At 38.4% G+C, this 22,857-nt stretch overlaps 1 protein-coding gene across 1 annotated transcript in view; it reads right to left on the bottom strand.

Moving 5' to 3' along the window:
* tacr3a (tachykinin receptor 3a) overlaps positions 1 to 22,636 on the bottom strand; it is a 45,508-nt gene extending 22,872 nt beyond the window's left edge. The window contains exons 1-3 of the mRNA XM_034216458.1: positions 22,064 to 22,636; positions 17,753 to 17,941; positions 16,410 to 16,560 (exon numbers count right to left, since the gene is read on the bottom strand). Of these exons, the coding sequence (XP_034072349.1) occupies positions 16,410 to 16,560; positions 17,753 to 17,941; positions 22,064 to 22,431 (708 nt within the window). The 5' untranslated portion in view covers positions 22,432 to 22,636. The remainder of the gene's footprint in view (positions 1 to 16,409; positions 16,561 to 17,752; positions 17,942 to 22,063) is intronic.
* Positions 22,637 to 22,857: the final 221 nt, after the last annotated feature.

Raw genomic sequence — 22,857 nt, 5'->3', positions numbered from 1 at the left:
CAGTATATTTTAAGGGTTATAAAGTGTTTTATAATATTGCAAGGATGAAAGGCACACAAACATGAGTATTTTAAGATATCAAGACAGGAAAATAGATAAGAACTCTGAATAGGACAATTAACACAAAACAAAATACGGTACAAAAAAAACAGTGTTAAAACATTTATTTGTACCAAGTGACTTTAAATGTAAGAAGGTCTTCCACTTGAATGTTTAAGAATGTATTACATTTTAAAACGGAGGAAACCAAGCTTTTACAATAACAGAAAGCTGTGCATCATCAGCATAGACTTGTAAATGATTGTGTTTTTACAACATGCGTGGCCTAATGGAAGTAAAAGGGGACACAAATATGTTCCTTGGGGGACCCCACAAGGGCAGGGGTAGCAAATACAGAGGACCATTCAAATTAGAAAAAATGTGAAAACAGAGATATGTAATTGTTTATGTTGTACACGGTTACTATACAGCCGATATACTGAACATGCCCGAGTACATTTTTGAGTGAATGTATTTATGTTCACATTCAGAGACCCTTTGAACGTTTTTTTTATTTAAGTTGAAAATCAAACACAAATTGGCCCCGACAGAGCAGAGAGAAGAAGTGAAGAACAAATATAAGACATTTACATATATTAGAGCAAACAGCAAAGGGAGGATGTCTTTTTACCCTTTACCACTTTGATGTTTTATGATTGCTGTACTCCAAAGACCAGTGGAGAAAAGTGTCATATAATAAGAATAATAATGGGTTTACCGAAGAGTCCTGAAGTCGGACTACTCATGCTATTGTGCTGAAATACATGCTGGGACGCGAGTTATTTTGTATTTTGTAGGATTAAATTGACATGTTCTCCGATCCCAGAGTCCAAAGAGAAAGATTATAGACATAACAATAAAAATAAATTACTAAATGGAACTAACCGGCCAACAAGCTAATCCTAAACTTTAGCATAGCTGAAGTCTGCCTTCACACATGTTGTAAAATATAAATATATACTCTGTAATCATATTTTTTTTGACATGGGTTTGCAACAATAAAAGTAAAGAGTAGCTATAAGCACTGTACTCTTTCTCCTTCTGCTACTTGCAAAAGGTTTACCAGATGTGTCCCACTACAGCAAACGAGGTAGCTTTAATGCTACATGGCTTATATTAAAGTATCATGTGGCAGACACTTAATTTGCTCTTGTTGGATTGTATTTTCGGTCTTTACAGCAAAACACATACAAGGTTATGCTTCTCGCATGAGCATACAGTGAATTCATGCAAGTGGTTCACATCAAAAATCCTCACTCATGATGAATGCAACATATCTCTCTCTTCAGCAAACAGCTGCTCCCTGCAGTAAATCCGCAGCCTGTCTTTGAGAATAAACTAGTCAGTTATATTGATTTGAATCTAATCATTTTCATGGCCAACGCAATTTTCTTCTAACATAATAGGAAGGCAGCAGGCTAGCGGATGAAAGATACCCAGGGTAGAATATATATTCCACCGATGTCTTATAATTGAACATAGGTGGTGTTTTGTTTCCTCGTGTGAGAAGGTACCGATGCTAACCAGGAGAGATTGTAAGCATGTGGCTTGGCCCTGCAGTAACAATGGTGTTACACTCTTCCATCATGTTGAGCGTATAATCCAAAGTGTTTGTATTCACTGAACTTCTCAAGTATGGAGGGTCAATCCACTTGAAAGTAGCCCATAGCAACATGTCTGTGTAATCCAAAGGCAATTTCATCTAAAGTATATGATATGGAAAGGAAGGTGAAGAGGGCAGTGGAATTTTTTTCCGCTAAATGGCAAGTAGAAAATATATTGGGAGGATGTTCCTTGTCCCTTGTTGGTGGCAAGCAAGGGAGACAAATGAAAATGCCGACAGGCAGAACATGTTTCATTGAAACATGTTTAAAATCAAATCAAATCAAATTTTATTTCTATAGCACATTTAAAAACGATTTTCGGTCGAGCCAAAGTGCTGCACATGCAGATAATAAATAACACATTCCTACCGATGTAAACAGAAGACAATAAATTACAACATCAAATATAAAAATCAAACACAGGGAAGTGTCATGAGTCGTGCTCTGCTCTGATTAGAAGGCCAGGGTGAAGAAGTGAGTTGTTAGTTTAGATTTAAAAACCCCTAGGGTCTGGGCCGACCTCACATGGAGGGGCAGAGTGTTCCAGAGCCTAGGGCCAGCCGCCGCGAAGGCTCGGTGCCCTCTGGTTTTTAGCCTGGTTTTAGGCACTACCAGTAGCAGCTGGTCAGCAGACCTTAACGCTCTGGCTGGGGTGTAGCGCTGGAGGAGTTCAGCTATATAGGCCGGAGCCAGCCCATTTAGTGCTTTAAAAACAAATAAAAGGATTTTAAAATCAATTCGGAACAGAATTGGAAGCCAGTGTAGTGAGGCCAGAATTGGGGTGATGTGGTCACGCTTTTTGTGGCCAGTGAGGAGACGTGCCGCTGCGTTCTGCACTAGCTGCAGGCGTTTAATTGAGGCCTGGTCCATACCCACGTATAGAGCGTTGCAATAATCGAGTCTCGAGGTCACAAAGGCATTGATAACCCTCTCCAGGTCTTTAAAAGATAAAAAAGACTTGGTTTGTTTAGGCATGCCTGCAAGTAGAATATAACACCTGCAGAGCAAATAGTGTTAATCAAATGTGAGAGTATTAAGTGTCAAGAAGCCACCAAAACTGTACTGAACGCTCAGCAGCTTCAGCTAATACAGTTATAATACATTTAATTCAGCTGACGCTTTTGTCCAATTTGATTCACACAATTGAGTGCATTCAACCATTCAAATTCAGAACAACAATAATCCTGCTACATTATCTTCAAATAAGCCAAACCTTTGTACCTTTTGCATACAGAAATGGGATTTATATTCTTATTTGTATGGCATAGGTGCAGGTGAAACAGGTGCTGGAGTGTATGGTTTAACCATGTCCTGGATGTAGGAAGGGTCGGATCCATTCACAGCACAGTACCAGTGTAATAAACTAGTGGGCAGCAACTGAAAGCAAGTGTAGAGTGTGGAGTATAGGAGTGTGATAGCACGTGAAGGCTGGCCAGCCAGGACGGAGTTGCATTAATCAAGATGTGAGATGACAAGAGTCTGGGTGGAGAACCTGCATAGCCTTTTGGGTCAGTAGGAGACAAATATTCCTGATGTTGTAAAGAGTGAATCTAAAGGAACAGGTTGTTCCATCAATGTTTGCAGTGAAACACGGTTTCACAGTCCAGTGTCACAACCCAATTCATTGCAGTATATGTCAGGGAAACATATATCATGGATGGGAGAAAACTTTCCTGGAAGTAAAAACGTCCTGTTCTGTTTAGGTAGAGCTTTAAGTGATGTGAAGAAATCCACTGAGATGTCAGCCAAAAGAGCAGAGATTGTGTAGGACGGTTAAGGTGATTAAGCAAATGAAGCGCTTGATAATAAACATAAACTTTACGTATAGAGAAATGTTCACGAGATAATTAGACCACAGTGCTTTACAAAACAAGGGCAAAAAGACAACAAAAGCATAAAGAAAATACACCATATGCTTAAATATATTAGTTAAAAACCATAATCCACTAAGAGTTAGTTAAAAGTTTTTCCTATAACTAAAAACAAAGTATTCCATTACACTGTTGAAATGGCTAATGAAAATGAATATTCCACTAATGTTCTTGTTTACATGCAGCCTAGCATACCCCGCATATTACTTTGTTGATCACGACAAAATATGGTAATGTGGAACAGCTTGAGCTGTGTATACTATTATGATTTGTTGCTTTTTGATTGTGTCATCCATATTGTCGGAAAAGGCTGGCTTTTAGACCTTAAAATCAACATAAACAAGCCTTTATCAGAAACAAATGTACATACTTATAAAGAATATGTATTTGACTGGACATGACCCATAACAAATGTGAAATATTATCATATTCGGAATAATAGTCGACTATTGGAGTGCAAGTAAACTGGTCAATAAGAAGAATTACATACACTTAAAGTCAACATGTATTTGATTGGTTTTCAGCTGCCATATGAAAATGGGCCGAAACTGCATTTCTAACAGGTCTTTACATATTCTTGTGCAAATATTTGTTGGTTTTAAAAACCCAGCACGAACACGACACAAAGTCGTAGACTGATCCCCAACCATTAAGAGCTTCAAAAACAAGTAAATTAACCTCTTAAATATACTGGGAGCAAATGGAGTTTCAATAAACTGCATTATGTTAGTAATTACTTATGTAAATGTGAAACATTTAATAGTCGTACATTTCAAAGAGTTTTATAAGGTCCAACTATTATGAAGTGGTGCTTATTTTTCTACACAGCCAGATGACTAGTATAAATGAAGAGCAGGAAATAATTAAAAGAAGCCGTAATATATTATTTATACTGACTCACTGTACCATGCGATCAACATTTCCATAACTACACCATTTCACATTAAAATTCAAATAAGCAGTTGGAAACAAATAGGAGTTGAGGAACAAAACATATTAGTTTGATGATGAACAAAAGTAATGAAAGACGCATGCTAATGAGGTTTATAATGGATAAAATGGAAATTGAGTTAGATTGTACCATGCTTTGGGCTTGCCCCAGGAATGGATTTATGTTTCTTCATTAATCCAGTAAATGAGTACCTATTAGTTAGCTTGAAGCCAGAATGAGTGAGTCCAACCAACAATTTGAAATGTGAAACGATAAGAACAAACCTCAGCTACAGTTGCGTTCCTAAATGCCTGAATGAGTTATTAAACAAGTGAGAAACTGATTCAGTAACAAAAAGGTGAAGCAAAAAGAAAGATCAAATCAAAACAGGACAGTGAATTTTCACTTACAAATCAAATCCCAACCGCATCTACTAAAAGCCATGTAAGCAATTTGAGAACATAATATCATATAACGCCACCTCCCCATTTTATCTTTAGCAAGTGTCTGCAAAGTTTACCATGTTAAGTCTTATGAATGCCATCTTAACCACAAAATGAATTTCAGTATATCTTTAACTGCTATACCAACCAACGTATAAGGTCAAACGGAAACATTATGACTTAGAAATACCTTATATCAAATCACATTATCTTTCATGAATTCCCAGCTGTATATAGAAACCATAGTTTCTAATTAGACAATTGATTAAAAGTATGTGAGATACTTGGATAAGTTTCATCCGTTGAATAGATGGATTAATCAATTGAAACTATGAATTAATTTACATTCATTTAAAGTTCCTTCTAAAATGAACATTTGCACATTTTGTGATGATGAGCTGTAGCTAGCAGTAGTGACAGTGTGTGCTGTAGGTCTGTTGGTGCGAAGTGAAACCCCGCAAAAATATTGTGCAGCCTTCTCTGCACACAATACATTGTAGGTGTTTGACATCCTGTCACCAATTCTTTTTATTTAACACCACTTTACAATTTTAAGAATATTAATTATGTTGAGGATTAAAGTTGAGCCTCTCTAATATCCTTGTTATAATAATTAAATTGCCAATAAAGACTTTATTTAAGAACTGCATTAACCTCGTTTCTAGGAGACAGGGTTGCTGTTTGAGGCTAGTTAAAAGCCTTTGCAAGAAAGAGTAGGAAGGTGCTGGGGGGGTCTGAACAAAATAAAAGCCATAATTCACGAATGGGCTTAGGCAATCACTGGTGTAAAGAAAGAGTGCAGCAGGCTACGAGGCTGTGAACACAGTACTTCAAGCCAGCATTCACTCTTAAATGAAAGCAGCCGACTCCTTTGTGATACAGGATGGTTTGGTAAATGGCCAAAGACCCTTACCTAATTGTTCTGTTTGGACTTTTAAAAATATGGATCAACGTGCACTTAGCTGTGCACACTCTTAGGACAAAAACACCAGTCGATTCAGGATTAGAAATGTCCCATTATCTCTGCAGGTCACCTAAATATACTGCAGCTTAACAATGTAGTACTTCAGTTCAGGAAACATTTGATATTGTAGAGGTAATTCAAACCACACATACACACTCACATCCATTTGAGTGTGTGTGCATGTGTGTACAGACAGAAAAGAGGACTGGCAATCGATGGTGCTTACAACAAAAGTGGAATACAGATTGACAGATTTATGATGGTTATTAGTGCTGCACTTTAGACTGACATATCAATCAAACAAACAGCAACAGAAAGGATTAACTCAAGACAACGATGTCAATCTGTGTCTAATAAAAGATGATGAAAAATGATAGAAAGATTCACCTTTTTATTGCTTCATTTCACATTATAACACTCTTCATGTTTTGTGTGAAATTACCATCTTCCAGATCTTAACTTTAGTTAATTAGTTATTTTCATTAAAGTTCACAACTATTGAACTATGAAAAAAAATGAATGACCTTGTCAATCCTTTGAGAGGGTTACTGTTCCGCACCATGAATACATTCTGGTCATGGATACATCATAAATGTCTCCTTATATGAAGGCACTTTATTTGAAGGGGATGTGCTAAAGACTGTCATAACACTGTCATAACACTGTCATAACAATAACATGGCACCTGCCATGGACATGAAGGAGTCATTATGAGTGTTGATGACTTTTATCATAGTCATTCGACCCATTTAGTGCAACGTTGACATTGCTTGTAATGTCTCTGTCGTGACAACCTAATATTTATCAAGACAACATATCCTGTTGATGTTTTGATTATGACAAAATACAATTAAGCAAAAACACAAGCTTTCATGATAGGCTTTCAAGACATTCCTTCCCCCTCACCCCTCACCCCCTGTCCTTCTTTTTCACTCCAGGGCCAAAGTGTCCACCTTATCTGGAAGCCACCTCTGTGACTCATTTAGTTGAAACTGTTGCACGTCATTAAAATCCTTCTCTCTAGGTTTTGAGAAGTAGGAAAAAGAAGGGGGAAAAAATCACACACACACACACACAGACATTTAAAGGTGGGGTAGGTAATTTTGGAGAAACCAGCTCGAGTGCGCTAGAATTTGAAAATACACAACCGGAAAAAATCTGCCACTTCCTCCAACACACACAGACGCGCAGACGAGATAAGTTTGTGCACAGATGGAAGGCTGACATGCAGGTAGGCCATCCAGTTATTTTAATAATAATAATAATAATAATAATGCATTACATTTTTTATTAGAGCGCTTTTACAGGTGCTCAAAGCACTTTAAATCACATTACACATATTAGACATGTAAGAGTCATTACTGCGGACATTACCCACAGGAGCAAATGCGGGTAAAGTGTCTTGCCCAAGGATACAACGGCCTGACGCAGTGGCGGCCGAGGCGGGATTCGAACTGGAGTTCACCAACGCCCCTTGATCTGATGACCAACGCTCTGCGCCAAAACCGCCCCAACCCCCGAATTTTAGCCGGGCCGGCTAAAATTGGTCGTGCTTTTTACAGTGCTATGGCTTCCACATATTACATTTGTTTATGTATTTATTGTCAAGGCATTTCATGTATTCTTTGCTATCGGGATGTTAAGAGCATTCCATGGAATATAACAAAAAGTGTATCTGAAATAAATTACATACCCCACCTTTAAAGCAACACCACAGTGCTGTATTCCGTCATCAAAATGGCATTGGTCAGTCACGGAGGCTGCGGTCAGAGCCAGACTGCTGTTGACGTGTGTTAACTAGTAATCAATATCCCCGACTTTCACTCCAAAGCTTCCTGGTTTAACATGAAACACTTTAACATGCAGAATCATATATAACTGTTATCAAATTCAAGGAAACTTGCTCCTAGTGAATACAGCCCGACACCTGGACGTTGGTCTCCAGAGCCGCATTTCTCTCTTCCCACCAGTCCATTTTATAATCAGGAGGTTGAGGAAAAAACTAAAGATGGGAATCCTGCTCGGACAGGATCCATCTCATCATTTACTCAACAACTGTGCAGCTCAACTGGCTACAATGCTCACTGACATCGTCAACACCTCTCTCAGCCAATGTTGTGTCTTAAACGATTCAACCATAATTCCTTTGACAAAACTGACAAAGCCTCAAAGACTTAGACCTATTTCTCGAACATCTGTGGTCATGAAAGCGTGTAAGCAGATCTTTCTCTTTTATTGGAAATCCATCACAACCCCTCTGATGAATATTTATCAGTTGCTTCCCGAGCCAAGGATGCCGTTGCAGTTCTATACCTACACACTATAACAGATAGAGTTAACCAACACCTATGCGTACGTCTTTTTCATTGACTTCAGTACTGCCTTCGATTCAATAAACAGAGTAAATCGCTTAAAGAAACAGTAAATCATGGATATTGAGCCCTGTATATGACACTGATGAGGAGCTTTCTGTGGAGGAGAAAACTCAGTCTAATAAAGGTTTTGTTAAAGGACGCAACCCTGGAACAGCCTGTCCTCCTCCAAAAAACGACCAAATAGGTCGATTGTTCAGCAGCTTATTACGACCTATAGTCACGTTTTAAAGTTTAGCACCTCTAGTGGTCGTGTAAGAAACAACAATTTGCGGAATATGCTCCCGTTGATTGCAAACGCACCGGAGGTTCGTATATTCACTAATAACCCTCTCTGGAAAATCCTAAATTGTAGGGTAGTTTGGTCAATAAATGCTTTTTGATTTGATTTCTAGCGAGAAGTGTATATTGTACTTTTAGAATCCACGTCCAGTGGATGTGTAGGATCTATAGTTTAGATAATACGAAGAATATTTGAGGTCTCGCCAGGAGAACGTGTATATACTACGTCTTTCCGCAGCGTCCATGTAAAGTTGGCGTCAACCCTCACGGGGTGAAAACAGTATTTCCGGTCTCAAAGTTTTCATAATAAAACCGGAAGTATTCCCCTCACTGTCAAATGATTACATAGTGGTATATGCATTACTCATCCACTAAAAAACATCAGTTTATCTTTGTTAATTACACAACATTGATTGGTTTAAATTGTGTACAATGCTTTTGTGTTTTTAACCTTCAATTTGGAGAAACAAATAGTTTTTTCGGAGTTTAGGATGGCCGACTGTTGGGACTACAACATACGCTTTGCTTGACAAACCCGGTGATTAGTCCTCAAGCTCTGTGATTGGATGTTGGAGTGGCAGTGCGCCAAGGTTATGCCGAGCTCTTTGAAATGGAATGAATCCGCGGCAGACTACCCCCCCCAGAACTACACTGACATGCTGGCTATTGTGTTTCGCAACATGGTCTATGGCACATCTCTACTGGGAATTGTAGTTTTAAAAGACGTTTTCGTATTTCCCATAATTAGAAGTTGCCAGTATTAAACTGTGTACATCCCTGGAGGTTGAGGGGATACGAAACACATTGGTGTTATCAAATTTAAAACATATGATTCATAAATGGGTGAAAATTGGGCAGCATTAATATACCCACATGACAGCTAAGGTCAGAAGAGCTTTATTTAACAGCTGGTCTTATGTTTGTGACCCCTCCTGTTGTGAATTGATAAGCCTGAAACATGCATTTGTCAAGGTTCAGAGGCAAATCTTGCAAATATGGCAGTAGCCATCGATCATCTTAAGATAAGATAAGATATACTTTATTGATCCCAAGCTGGGAAATGGTTTTGTTACAGCAGCAAACATGTAATTTATTATTACTTTGTAATTCTACTCCTATACAATTCAGAGGTTAACCTGTTATTTTTACTCCACTACATTTATTTTAGTTACTTTGCAGATTCTGATTAATGATGTGAAATATAAACAACCCTTAAAGCAGACTTTAGTTACACATGAGTAATGGCCGGTCCACACATAGGCATGAAAAAAATCTTGAAAAATCTTGATTCTGGGCGTGTCTGAAGCTTGGCGATTTCACACGCCCAAGGCGACCAACAACCAATCACATGAATCTCCCTCCCCCGACATACAAAGCAATAGCAATGTTAAAACGAAGTAAACTGGATATAAAATCCCCAAACAGGCGAAAACCTACCAGTTTCACCCACTGTCTCTGCCACCTCCCTCCATGCCTGGTTCCTCCGGTTTGTATCCCGGTAAATAGTTCTGGTCGTAAAGAACCGGGTGATTTGCTACCGTAATTTCTCGTTTGGAATATGAGGAAATTAACTGCGGTCTGGCTCTCCCAGCTTGCACGCGGTTTGATTGGCTAGCGCTTGTACTGGCGGGATTTGCATAAACGGGATTTGATTGGCTGATGCCAGCTTCGAAAGCATCGGGAGCATCAAAAGTTGAACATTGCTCAACTTTTGATGCTCACGATGCTTGCAAAGCCATGCTCCGCTCCCCACAATGCTGTTTGGCGAAGATTACAAATCTTCTACGTCACCCCATTCAAGTGAATGGGCGAACCTTTGAAAGATTTTTTTCATGCCTGTGTGTGGACGGGCCGTACAATTCAGTGAAGTTGATTGTCAAGTGCCAAAATAAACTATGCAATATATTAAACGTTTAGCAATTTGTCAGACTTCATATTTTTCTGTTGATAGCCCCAACGTTTTTTTCTTATAAAAAAGAAGACCTTCACCACAGTATCTTCTTGATATTTTCTATTCTATATTTCTATCATTGACCTTCTACTTTCCCCCTATTTTTTGTATGTAGGCTACTCTTAATATTTTTATTTTTTCATCAAATATAACTTATTCAAAAAATAATTCAATAACGTGCTTTAACCACCAGGTGGTTCGGGATAAAAACTGTCAAGTTTACAGTGTTAACACAATAAATTATACTTTCCAGTATAATTTCCAGTTTAGTTTATGATGGATTTATTTTGTTATCCACACATATATTGTTTTGATATGTGTAACACCAAACATGAGCCAGTGGTCTAGTTAATAAAACATAATAATATCAAACATAATATTACTATTATCTTTATTGTGAAATTAAAACAGAACGGTAAAGGAAAATAAAGTTTCAGTCTCTCGATTTCAAGCTTATGCATTGTACCATGAACCTGTATAGACCTGTAACAGTCAACTGCATGAGGAGTTGGAAAGGTAGTTTCTGAAGATGTTACAAATAACACACAGCATACAATGCCATAATAACTTTGTATTATTAGTGTAGGAGACTTATGTATGTATAACATCTGAAGATATGTAGTTTTATTCTTGTTTTCACATAATTTTACAGGATATTGCTATAATATTTCACATATTGTAGTTCTACACATTAATATCTGATTTGTAAAACATCATAGACAGAAAGGCATATCCATCATGCAATGGTAAGCTATTGAAATTCTGATTCCCTAGATGTGTCTCCCATCACCCAAAACCCCTGACTATTCTCTCAACTCAGTATTTACATTCTTTAATGCAAAGAAAATCAGTAATATCTTTAAAAACGACAAGTCCTTTTCTATCAGCTGTGCACCGTTATGGTGTAAATATAACCTATCTACCAATTGGATCAAATATAAAAGTCAGCCGAATTAGAGTTGATACTGCAAGGAGACGTATTGTGTGAAGAGAAATTGAAGATGTTGTTTAATTGCTGATATATTAATGATCCACGTCAAGTATTCAGTTTCGGCGGCATTTATTTCAGTTTGACCAAAGGTCTTCTAATCAGGGCTCTATAAATAAAGAACTACGGCAGATGTGTAATATTTAATGCAGCCGAACCGTGTATTACAATGCCGTTATGTGATGACTTTCAAAGAGAAAAGCAAGCACACTCGGAATAAAGTATTTTATTTTTTATGTTTATCAGATTTCAAATCGCATAAACACCATATCCCAACATGCATTGCGGCTACAACATCCAATCACCGAGCTTCAACGATAGCTGAGGATTATGGGTACTTCGATGTTTTAGCCTATCAAAACTTCTAAAAAAAGAAATGTGTCTCTCAGAATCGAAAGGGAAAAACCTATGGGACAAACGCAAAAGCAGTGTACACAATTTAAACCAATGAAGGATAAACTGATGTTTTTTAATGGATGAGTACTGCAGATATAGCTTTAAAACCATTTGACAGTGAGAGGAATACGGTTTTATTATGAAAACTTCGAGATCGGAAATACTGTTTTCACCCCGTGAGGGTTGACGCTAACTTTACATGGACGCTGCCGTTACACGTTCTCCTGGTGAGACCTCAAATCATCTTCGTAATATACTATAGATCCTACACATCCACTGGACGTGGATTCTAAAAGTACAATATACACTTCTCGCTAGAAATCTAATCAAAAAGCATTTTAATGGCCCAACTATCCTACAATTTAGGATTTTACAGAGAGGATTATTTGTGAATATACGACCCTCTGGAGCGTTTGCAGTCAACGGGAGCACTAGAGGTCGAAAACTTTAAAACGTGATTATAGGTCGTAATAAGCGCTTGAACAATCGACCTATTTGGTCATATGAGTTGGAGGACTTGTTGCCCTGGAAGCTGTTACGATTAATAGCCTTTCATCTTGAACTTTAACCCACAGAACAGGTGCTTTCCAGGGTTGCTTCATCTCACAAAATCATAATTAGATCATTATCAACAAAGAATACAAATACCATCGTTCAGTAGCCCCAACAGCTACTTGGTGCCTTGATAACACATTATAAAACACAATAAATCATTTTAGATTTCAGGCATATCCCATTCTCGAAAACCCATATACATATTTCAGGATAACTCATTACCATCACTGACTCATACACATCTCTTGGCACCCAAATCAGCAAACCACTCAAATGGAACACCAATACAAGCGACAAAAATAGAAAGCAGAGCAAAGATAAAATAAAACAAAGCCATCTTTCTCAGTTTGACATCGCAGAGCATAATCAACTCATTCATAACAGTTTGTAATGGAGGCAAAGAAAAAATGTCCACTAAGGTTACCATCAATTGAATCAATGCATGCAAAACAAACAATAACAATAGCGAGAAAATTATGCTGACCCCTCTCAACCTGCCCACCACCCTTCCCGCTGATGCCCTCTAAGAGGTGCACTTTTAATGTATCCATAAGTGATGTACTGCACATTTAAAAAAATATATGTTTTCAATAATATCTGTCTTGTGGCAATATAAGAATAATTCCTGTGTGTTAGTCATGTGTCTAATGTGATTTTGATATCTGTCTACAATGTTGATGTTACTGACATTGCTGTAATCAGCTTACCCACCATGTATGCCACAAATACATTTCCGACCTCGGCCATGTGGCCATAAATAAATTATTGATTGAGTAGTTTAGCACATCATTTGACATTTATGGACCCAGATAATTAATCCTTACAGATCATTTAACTTTAATTGTAGATTCCCCATGAGGCTGACATATTTGTGTATTTGATCAATTATATCAACATCTATTAATTGGATTTTTATCGAATTAGGGGGGCCTAGTGGGTCTAGTTAACATGCTAAAACTTTAAAACTTAAAATAACATGGTCTATAAGAAATAAAGTTCAACTTTACATATCTTGAGCGCTACCATTGTGCCAATGCCAGTTGGTATGCTGAAGTCAGTATTTCTAACAGCACTGCTATCGACAAAAACCAGAGCTGGAGACTCTTCTGTCCACAGGACATGTAATGTTCACAGTCACAATCATAAGTAAGCAGATTAGCAGTGCATTCTGGTAGCGCCACACTTTGAGAGTTGGGGTGTCACATTGGCTGCTTTTAAATGTGCAATATGTAGGTTCTATGCTTCTTTATGCAAATCAGGAGCATCCAGCACAAGCTACTCCTTCTGGAAACTCCAGGACAGCTTTCAACTGAACCATTGCCATTCTAAAATGAAGAAACGCCTTTTGAAACGGTATGGCTTTATGGCCTCAAATTATTTCAGAAACACATTTTGGTAAACAATGTGTATGTATAATAGGTGAAAAAAGTTGGTTGGTTTGAAATCTTGGAGAGTGTGAGCCCACAAGTAAAAACGGGTTGTCAAATGTGGGGCTTGGTGCCTTATGCAACATCCAAATCTAAGAAGTGACCAATAATGGCAATCTATTGCATTGGAGATAACCTCCATGCTAACAATACCAAATACAGTAGGTACTAAACGTGATGACAGACTCTACCTGATAATTAAACTTTACCTAGTAAAGGTTTTACACATACTTTAAGGTTCATTGCCACAAGACTGGAGCAGGGTAAAGCATTTGCTTTTGAGCTGCAGCTATGATGCTTGACTGTGTGGCCCCAGGCTGTTCTCTCCTTTCTGTGACCTTTTCTGACTAAAGCTTGACAGCACAAAACTCTCAACCTTCATGACATTCATCCTCAGGAATAACACACTGTACCTTGTAAACCAGTGGTAAGGACAGGCTGTAGGATGAAAGATGTATCCTTCAAAACTATGTTAACATTTCAAATTCAGACATTAAACCCAAAATAATTGGCAAACTGCTTTTGAAAGTAGCGTGGAAGAATAAGAAATAACTAAAAGTCCAAAACGAGGTCCCAGGCACTCTTCTTTCAAATAGTAAAATGAGATAGCTTTTTCATATTGAAAGTCTACAGTATACTGAATATACATATACAAATACGGAGTTACAACCCATGCATAGCGGCACAAACAGCCTCCCTTAGGGTGTATAGAAAAGCCTGTTTGATGTATCATAGTAAAAACAGAAATGGACACAACCTGAATTCTCCTGTGCACCATCAACATCCACACACAGACACAAATACTTCTTTCACTTATTGATCTTCACACACTCCCCATAGAAACCTTTTCTGCCTGGAGGACTCAGAAATGATGATCCCTGCGGTCACGGAAATACTGATTCTTATTAAAAGATTGGATACAAGTAATGTGTGTAGAGGTAAAGCACTTCCAACAGTGAACTCATCGGCAACAATTCTGTTTGTGCTCCAGAGCTCGCGTAGCCAAAGGGAAATTATATAGTGAGGTGACCAAATCAGAAGCATATTAATGTTTTCCAGTGGACATATAAACAGGAAGTATTATAATATTTAACTTGCAAGTTATGCTCTAGTAATTGATGTATCCACCTTTACCCTTTTGTGTTGTCTGCTGCAAGTTATTCACAGTCATTCTTTATTGTAGCAGTAGCCGTCTTATTGTTAAAGTGTGTTTTGAATTAGCTGCTGAGAAAAATAAAGACCTTGACTCCAAAAATGTCCTCCAAACAAATAATGCCTTAAGAGGCTGTTAGTCTTCAGAGCCTGTGCCTGTCCCTGTGCATGGACAAGGAGTTGATTGAGTGTTGGCGACAACCACACACATTTTGTTCTGAGAAATCAAGGTTTCCTTCCCTGAAATGTTCACAGTGAGGTGTATTTACTTGCTGCACACACATACAAAAGGCTTACAAAATAATTATTGTTGTTTTAAGCAATATGCTGTAGCTGTTGTGCTCACTTTTAAGTAAAAGTTTAATTGTTGAAAAACTTAAGAGATAATTAAAACACTGAGGAACTAAGAACATTTCATTATCTGTTGAGCTTAATCTAAATTATTTTTGCTTTTCCATCCCACCATGAGAATCAGATGCAATATTCCTATTTATTTTATGTATTCCTTTAGAGACCCAAGTTTTCCTGCTTTAGTGAAGAAAAACAATGTTTAAGGTTTCTTAATAGTCCTGCATGAGCTGCATGTTTTATACTCATTAAAGAAAAGTGAAAAGCTGTAATATAGCTTCAAGTGATTAAACACATTACATTGCATTTAGCTGATGCTTTTATCCAAAGCGACTTACAATAAGTGCGTTCGACCAACAAAATACAAACTTGAAGAAAACAGAATCATATAAGTACATCAGGTTTCATAGAGCAAAAACATTTCAAGTGCTACTCAACTGGCTTTAGATAAGCCAGCCCTTTATTAGTATATAAGTGCTTTGGTAGTAATTCTATCGCTCGAAGTGGAGTCGAAAGAGATGAGTTTTCAGTCTGTGCCTAAACACAACAGAGAGCTTAAAGGGAGTTATTTCCAGTTATTTCGATTTGTTCAAAATGATACAGATTGTGTTAAGAATAACCTTCTTGTGTCTTGGTCTTATCTCCTTAGAGTGATGTTATGTTTGCATCAGTTTAGTATCAGCAGGATAACCTTAAGACTTAATTAGATTCAGTGGGGTGGGATTTCCCTAATTAGACCAAACATGTTCTTGCTTCAGCAATCAAATTAACAAAGATAGCCTATAGGCATAAATCCTAAAGGCAAGAAGTAACAGCAAGGTGGATAATTGTTCTGCTGTGACATATACGTTTTAAATGCCTTCCAGTTGTATAAAGAAAGAGATCTCCCAGTTCTATGTCAAGTCTATGGCATATTGGCTCAAATTGTCTTCAGGCTGCTCAGTGGCAGAACATTACAGATTATGCCTCGTTCTCTGACTAGTGGCATTCAAAGATCATCATGTTCACAGTTACTAATTGGGATGCCCCGGGTCATATCTGAATTGTTGAATTAATGGTGTATTATTACCACGCAAGCATGCTTACCTTCCTTTTAGCCCTAAGCTGTCCGTGGTAGTTATCAGATGAGTCTCCTGGGATCTCCCCTCCCCACAAAGTCAACCCTACGACGGTGTAAGTGATGCCCATCACCACTAGGGGCAGCACATAGACCAGGGCCGCCACTATGATATGATACCTATGAAGGAAAAGGAAGAGAAAGGAGAGCTTTTGCATTTATGAAATATTTTGAGTTGTTTGATTTTCAACAGTCACTTTATTCTACTATTTACTCAGCCTCATGTACTTATGGGACCTGTTGCGCCAGAGGAATGTCGTTTTTATCTACATTTTGAGAGTCACCACTTAGACAAACAGACTGTTACTTTGTAATTGATTGAGACTGTCCATAGTAAAGACAGTGTCAGTCATTTTAAGCAAATGCCGCATGACAAAATACAGTATATTTAACCAAATGCTGTTTGTAGTAATTATGGAAAGATGCAAAGGAGAGAGCCAGGTGACATGTTTGTAGAGTAGCAAAGTCTGTGTAAGTCGGACTGGACGGATGGGTAAAGAAAAGTAAGATCAGAAAACTCTTCTGGGTTTTTCTCGGGGGCATGGGAACCCTTTAAATTAAAGGTCACCTAAATCAACTTTTTCATGTATTTTATACATAAATATGTGTCCCCTCTGTGTTAAGAGATTCTGAACGTTTTTAGGAAAAAGATTCGATCTCTCTCTGTCGTGATCCATTTATATAAAAACCTGTCTGAAAAGGAGCTGATCAGATTTTGACCACTTTATGATGTCATTTTTTTGGCTTGTGTAACCATTAGCCAATAACCAACCAAGGTAACCCCGCCCACCTTATCACCTGAATCTCCTCCTAGAGCACTATTGTGTTCTTTTTAACCAAATATCTCTCAGAGGGGCGTGGGGAGTGGCTCCTTCTTTTCATCTAAAGTAACAGACAGAGAATCAGCACTTTTGGAACAGGGCTGAAACAGAGGGGTTTATGGGATGCTACAATGCATGACCTGTTTGGTATTTCGAGCCAAGCCCTTCAGAAATATGTTTTGTATATATCTGAGACCTATAATATTGATGAAAAACAGTATAATAGGGGACCTTTAAGACGGCAGCATCCTTGTATTGCAAGCAATTCACATTACCAATTAATTATTGGTATGTTGTGCTTCGAAATGTTTACTGAGTTGAGGATGGCTGTATCACACATAAAATGTATGGTATATCCTAATTTATGTTACAAAAAAATGACGACAACCTGTTAAAATAAGCAACATTGGAACTTAAACCAAGCTGATGCAACGGTTAGCAGAGGCTGAAATTACTGAATGAAATACTGTTGACTACAAAATGTTTCTCACATTAAGGGGTCTTGAGCCATGCGGGGCCAGGCAACGTAGCAGAGGGTCCTGCGGGGCAGAGTTTGGGTGGTGGAGAAGTAGCAGAGAGGGAAAGCAAGCACAATGGCCAGACTCCAGATACAGATGATAACTCCTGTGGTGGCCTTCCCTGACAGACGAGGCTTCAGAGGATAGATGATGGCCATGTACCTGCAGGAAAGAGATGAGAAAGAGATCATTATGTTGAAAGCCTCGACAACATATATTGTGGAGCCTAGGGGAATGACTGCTGATTCAGTTACAATAAAATAAAGAAAAATAAATAACTGATTGGTTTACTCTGTATTTACCATGGAAGGCACTTCCCTGTTTAGTTGTTGTTTATTCAGGTATACTTTAAGAGTGGTTAAGCGTTTGACACCAACTTGGACAGGTTATGGCATTATAGATTATTGCTAGTGTACGAGCAATTTCACATTCTTTTTCAGTATTTTATTTAAGGATGTTCACTCTACTCAAGAGGTAAAAAAAGAATAATTTCATATATGCATCACTCTATTTTGCCAAACTCTCAGATTTATCTTGGGACGCACAACTGTATGTGATTAAGCTTGAATAGACATTTCTAAAAAAAATCATTATGATTCAAGATTTTCAAACGCTTTTTCTACAACAATAATATACTATGTTTTCTGTCTCTCTGTCTGTAAAAGTCCACTAACACTGTGATGCTGGATTCTTCAGAGAAATTGATGCATGCTCCAGATTTAGTTTGAGCCTAACAGTGAAGGTCTCAGAACGGGAAAGTGATTACCAGCTGGACATTAACCAATGTCAGGATGCTTCATGATTTCCAATAGCTGCTAACGCAGGCTTTGAAATGCAAATGTATCTGCATAACATGGTAAATAATGGGTCTTGTCCTGTCACCTCAATGACTGGAACTCTCTGAGGAACAACAACAAGAAGGCCCCGTTTATGTACCAGTAATTGCTTGGCATTTATTCACGGCCCTTGTGGTTGGCAGTGTGTGAACAGATTATTAGATATCCAATCAAGTATGTGCCACACAGTCCAATCCAAGGAGCTTGCACAATGGTGGCTGAACTAATATACCTTAAACCACTAAACAAAGCTAATCTTCATTTTTCCTCATCCGGCTTTATGCAACTCCCCTTTGCCCAAGACAGGCAAGTTGAGCCTGAAACACGAGAAAAATATGAAGACCCACACACACACACACACACACACACACACACACACACACACACACACACACACACACACACACACACACACACACACACACACACACACACACACACACACACACACACACACACACACACAGTCCTGTTCGGTTTCCAATCACACATTTTAAGATCACAGAGACATTAAAACAGCAAATTAATAAATAATTTCACCTTTTTTGTTCAACCTGGGAGTCTGTTATGCCTTAAGCTGCATGACAACTTACAGGCCACGTATTGTTTAGAAAAGTTGTGCTGTGACAACACAAGCTAAACACTCACTTTATCACCGCCTGGTGTTTAACACGCAGAGATTACCGGATGACACTACCAGCGTGAGAATCTATCATTTTGCAGACAGCTTAATGTCTGGTGTTGGCTTACATGTTCTCAGAGGAGAGGAGTGTGTTTGATGTTTCTGCCACACTTACTTCAAAGCATATTTTAATAAAATACTTAAATGGTTAGTTCAAATGACAACACTAATGGTATTGAGCAATGCAGATAGCTTGAGTTTTTCTTGTTTGGATTAATCCACCTCCGATACTTCTGCTGTCACACAATACAAAGGTAGTGAATGACCGTTATTTGTGTTGCTGACAGCATTGTAATAAACTATTCCATAAAAAAACATCTCCCAGGAACAAAGTCCACATTATACATAACTTTGCAGATATCATTGTTTACAGTTGTCAAAGAGATACGTTTCCGATTAATAGTTTTGTTTACTTTGAAGGAGGATTTATAACTGCGTGAAACGATTCTTGAGTATTAATTGGCAGCCATGATAAGAAATTCAATAAATGCTAAAGTTGCTTCCTCTCTCTATCTACATTAGCAATGGGAACACTAGAGCATCCTTTACCAAAGGAAAGGAGAAAATGCCATCACACAACTATTAGCAGCAGGTACATTTAAATAAATAAATAGTTCTTGAATTGTAGTGCATTTCTCACTGTGGCAGACTTTGTTCTATGTTTAATGAATAAATATGCTAAAAAAGGGCAGTCAGATTCTCATTTCACCGTGTATCTTTTCCTAAATCCTTTGGATTATCCTTTACATCTGTCCTTTACCTCATTACGTTTCCCATCAAGTCAAGGAAAAGTGGTTAGGAAAATACATAGGTTTGAATGATTTTGACTATTTGAGCTCAGACTATTATTAATCCCGGAAGTAGTTAAGGCAAATGATGTGGATCTTCCAGAGGAACAGGATTATTGTCTCATGAAAGGAATGTTGCTGTTTGTTTTGCTGCTGAAGCAAATTCCCATTAACCTACAGTACATTGTATTAGGGTGGAGGCAGGAATCTCACAGATGCATATTTCAAAAACCAGACCAATTTAACCAATAAACTACAGTTATGATCATATGTCTGCCTTTGACCCCTTCTTCAGTTCTACCTGCACACGATAATAAAGTGTATATACATCCACAGAAGAAGATAAAAAGGTGTGAGGAATGGAAAAAGGCACTGGCTGTTTTATCAAAAAAGCTTCAAGGCTTCGCCAGTTATCTTTTAACTTTGCTTCAGTGCCTATGGAAACACACTTGGCCAGTAGAGAGTCAACAATAAGGACAAATTCACAGATGATTCTGAACTGTGGCCTCATGCCATTTCAAAACATCAGCGTGGAGACAGCACCATAGTGGGGTTAGGGAAAGCATGACCGGAGGTTACATCTGCATCATCTAGGTCATTCCGATGTTCCCTATCTTAGTACACAGTGACAGAATCAAACAGACATTGCAGGCCAAAAATATAAACCCAGGGAAGCTTCTGTAGAGGAGCCAAAATGAGAATGGCTTCAGGAAATGCATTCCTCCCTTTGTGTGTCAAGGAGAAGTACCGGAGGAGGACAACACCTCGCACAACACCCAAACACACTGTGACACTTCAACACTAGCTGTGGACACACACTGTGCCTGCATGGAGATTCTAAACCCATTTTGTTTTCATTATGTTCGGCTTGTGGCTTCTTCCTTCATCAGTCAAATCCCTTTATTCAAACAGTATGACATATGATGGCTCACTGAACAGTATCAAAGCCCGGCTGATAATGATGACTGCATCAACACATTACTGTAAACAACAGCGCCAGGAAAGAGATAGAGATTGGAGGAACAAAGAATAAAGAAGTGTGAAAGAGGAAAGAAGATGAATAATAGGAGTTCATATGGTAGAAAACCAGGGAATCAGAGGGTGTAAAGCATGATGGGCATGGGGGATCTTTTCAAGGGTGTTGGCACACAAACAGTAAGTGACTGCATTGCAGACTCTTTCAGAAACAACATCTTGAATCTAAGATTAATTGGCAGTGAAATGTAAAAATAAATGTTAGGAATAGGCTGATTGGGGGGAGGTGGATGGACTGAGAAAGTGCCTTTCCATTTTTCCATAATGATCTGAAATGAATGTAAAGGCTACTAAAATCAGCACTAACTCTATTGGAACAATAATAATTAAACTAATAGGGACTCCATACAGTTAGTTCCTGCGAGCAAGAAGGCATGAGCTAGAACATTACATCAGTTGAACTGCATAAGCATTGCCAAATGGAGTGCAGCTTTTATTCAAGCTAGACTTAACACTGATGTACGTTTTTCTATTTTTAAAGCACCAGATTACATTTTCCACCACTTCTTCTGGAAAGTGACCAAGTGGAATAATCAGAAAAAAGATGTCCGAAACATCATGCTGAAGCACTTGATATGAAAGTCTTTAAGGGACACAGATTTTCTTTCTTGGAAAACATTACTCTGTGCATTTGATCCCAAAGATTCATCTCTTCTTTGATGGTCAGGTCTTTGAATGGTTGTGCAATACAATGTATTAACCTACCTCAGTGGCTTTATTGATTTAACCCTCTTCACCACAAATTAATTGATTATCAATGTATCAAAATGCAGATTAGATTTAGATTTTCATTTAACAATCTTAAATCGTCATTATTACAATACAAATGTTCCACACACACATAAGCTACCAACTATAGTATAGAAAGAGTGGTGGCTTGAAGACAAATCAACATAATATCCCATTCTTTTAATAATTTCCTTGCAGCATTTGACATGCCCACCTGTCCACAGCTATCGCAGTCATGGAGTAGATGCTTGCAAACACGGATGTGACCGGGAAGAAGTTGTGGAATTTGCAGTAGCCTTCCCCGAAGTACCACTCCCCGTGGGCAGCGTAGATAAAGTTGATCAAAGTGTTAAATGCGGCCATTGACGCGTCTGAAAACGCCAAGTTCAGGAGAAAATAGTTGGTCACAGTCCTCATACGCTTGTGGGCAAGGATTATCCATATCACGATGAGGTTTCCAAACACCGCCACCGCCAGCACCGAGCTGTAGGCTACGGACCAGAGAGCGATGCGCCATGGCGGCTGCACGAACTGGTTAGTGTAGTTCCCCGTTATGTTGGATCCGTTGTGTGGAGCTGCCATAGTTTTTTTCCTTTCCGCGAAACTTAAAAGTGTTAGTAGTTTCACGAGTATGAGCTACTTACTAAGCTGAAAACTCAAATGGAGAGAGCATATTTGTGTCTATGTACCATTGCGCGCAACTTAATTACATTACCATCCCTAAAAACAGCACATCTCCTCCCTAGGTCCCTGCAGTGAAAGTCTCCAATCGTTCTGCACTCTTCAGTTTAAATCAATATTAATATAAACGCGGTGAAACATGTAACAAGTAGCCCACACTGCCTGTTGAATGTGGGTGTGAGCGCACCTCCTTTCCTCCAGCAGCAGCAGAAGCAGGCAGGCAGGCAGGGAGCAGTGCGCACTCAGTGACGCACGAATGGCACACACGATGAAAGAGATTGATTGATACTTGTGGCTTCTGTTTTAAACTTCATAAATACCAGATGG

This window comes from Gymnodraco acuticeps, unplaced genomic scaffold, assembly GCF_902827175.1.
Source record: "Gymnodraco acuticeps unplaced genomic scaffold, fGymAcu1.1, whole genome shotgun sequence".
NCBI classification, from domain to species: Eukaryota; Metazoa; Chordata; class Actinopteri; order Perciformes; family Bathydraconidae; genus Gymnodraco; species Gymnodraco acuticeps.
The sequence above is the reverse complement of the archived record's forward strand: the minus strand, read 5'-3'. Positions and strand labels throughout refer to the sequence as shown.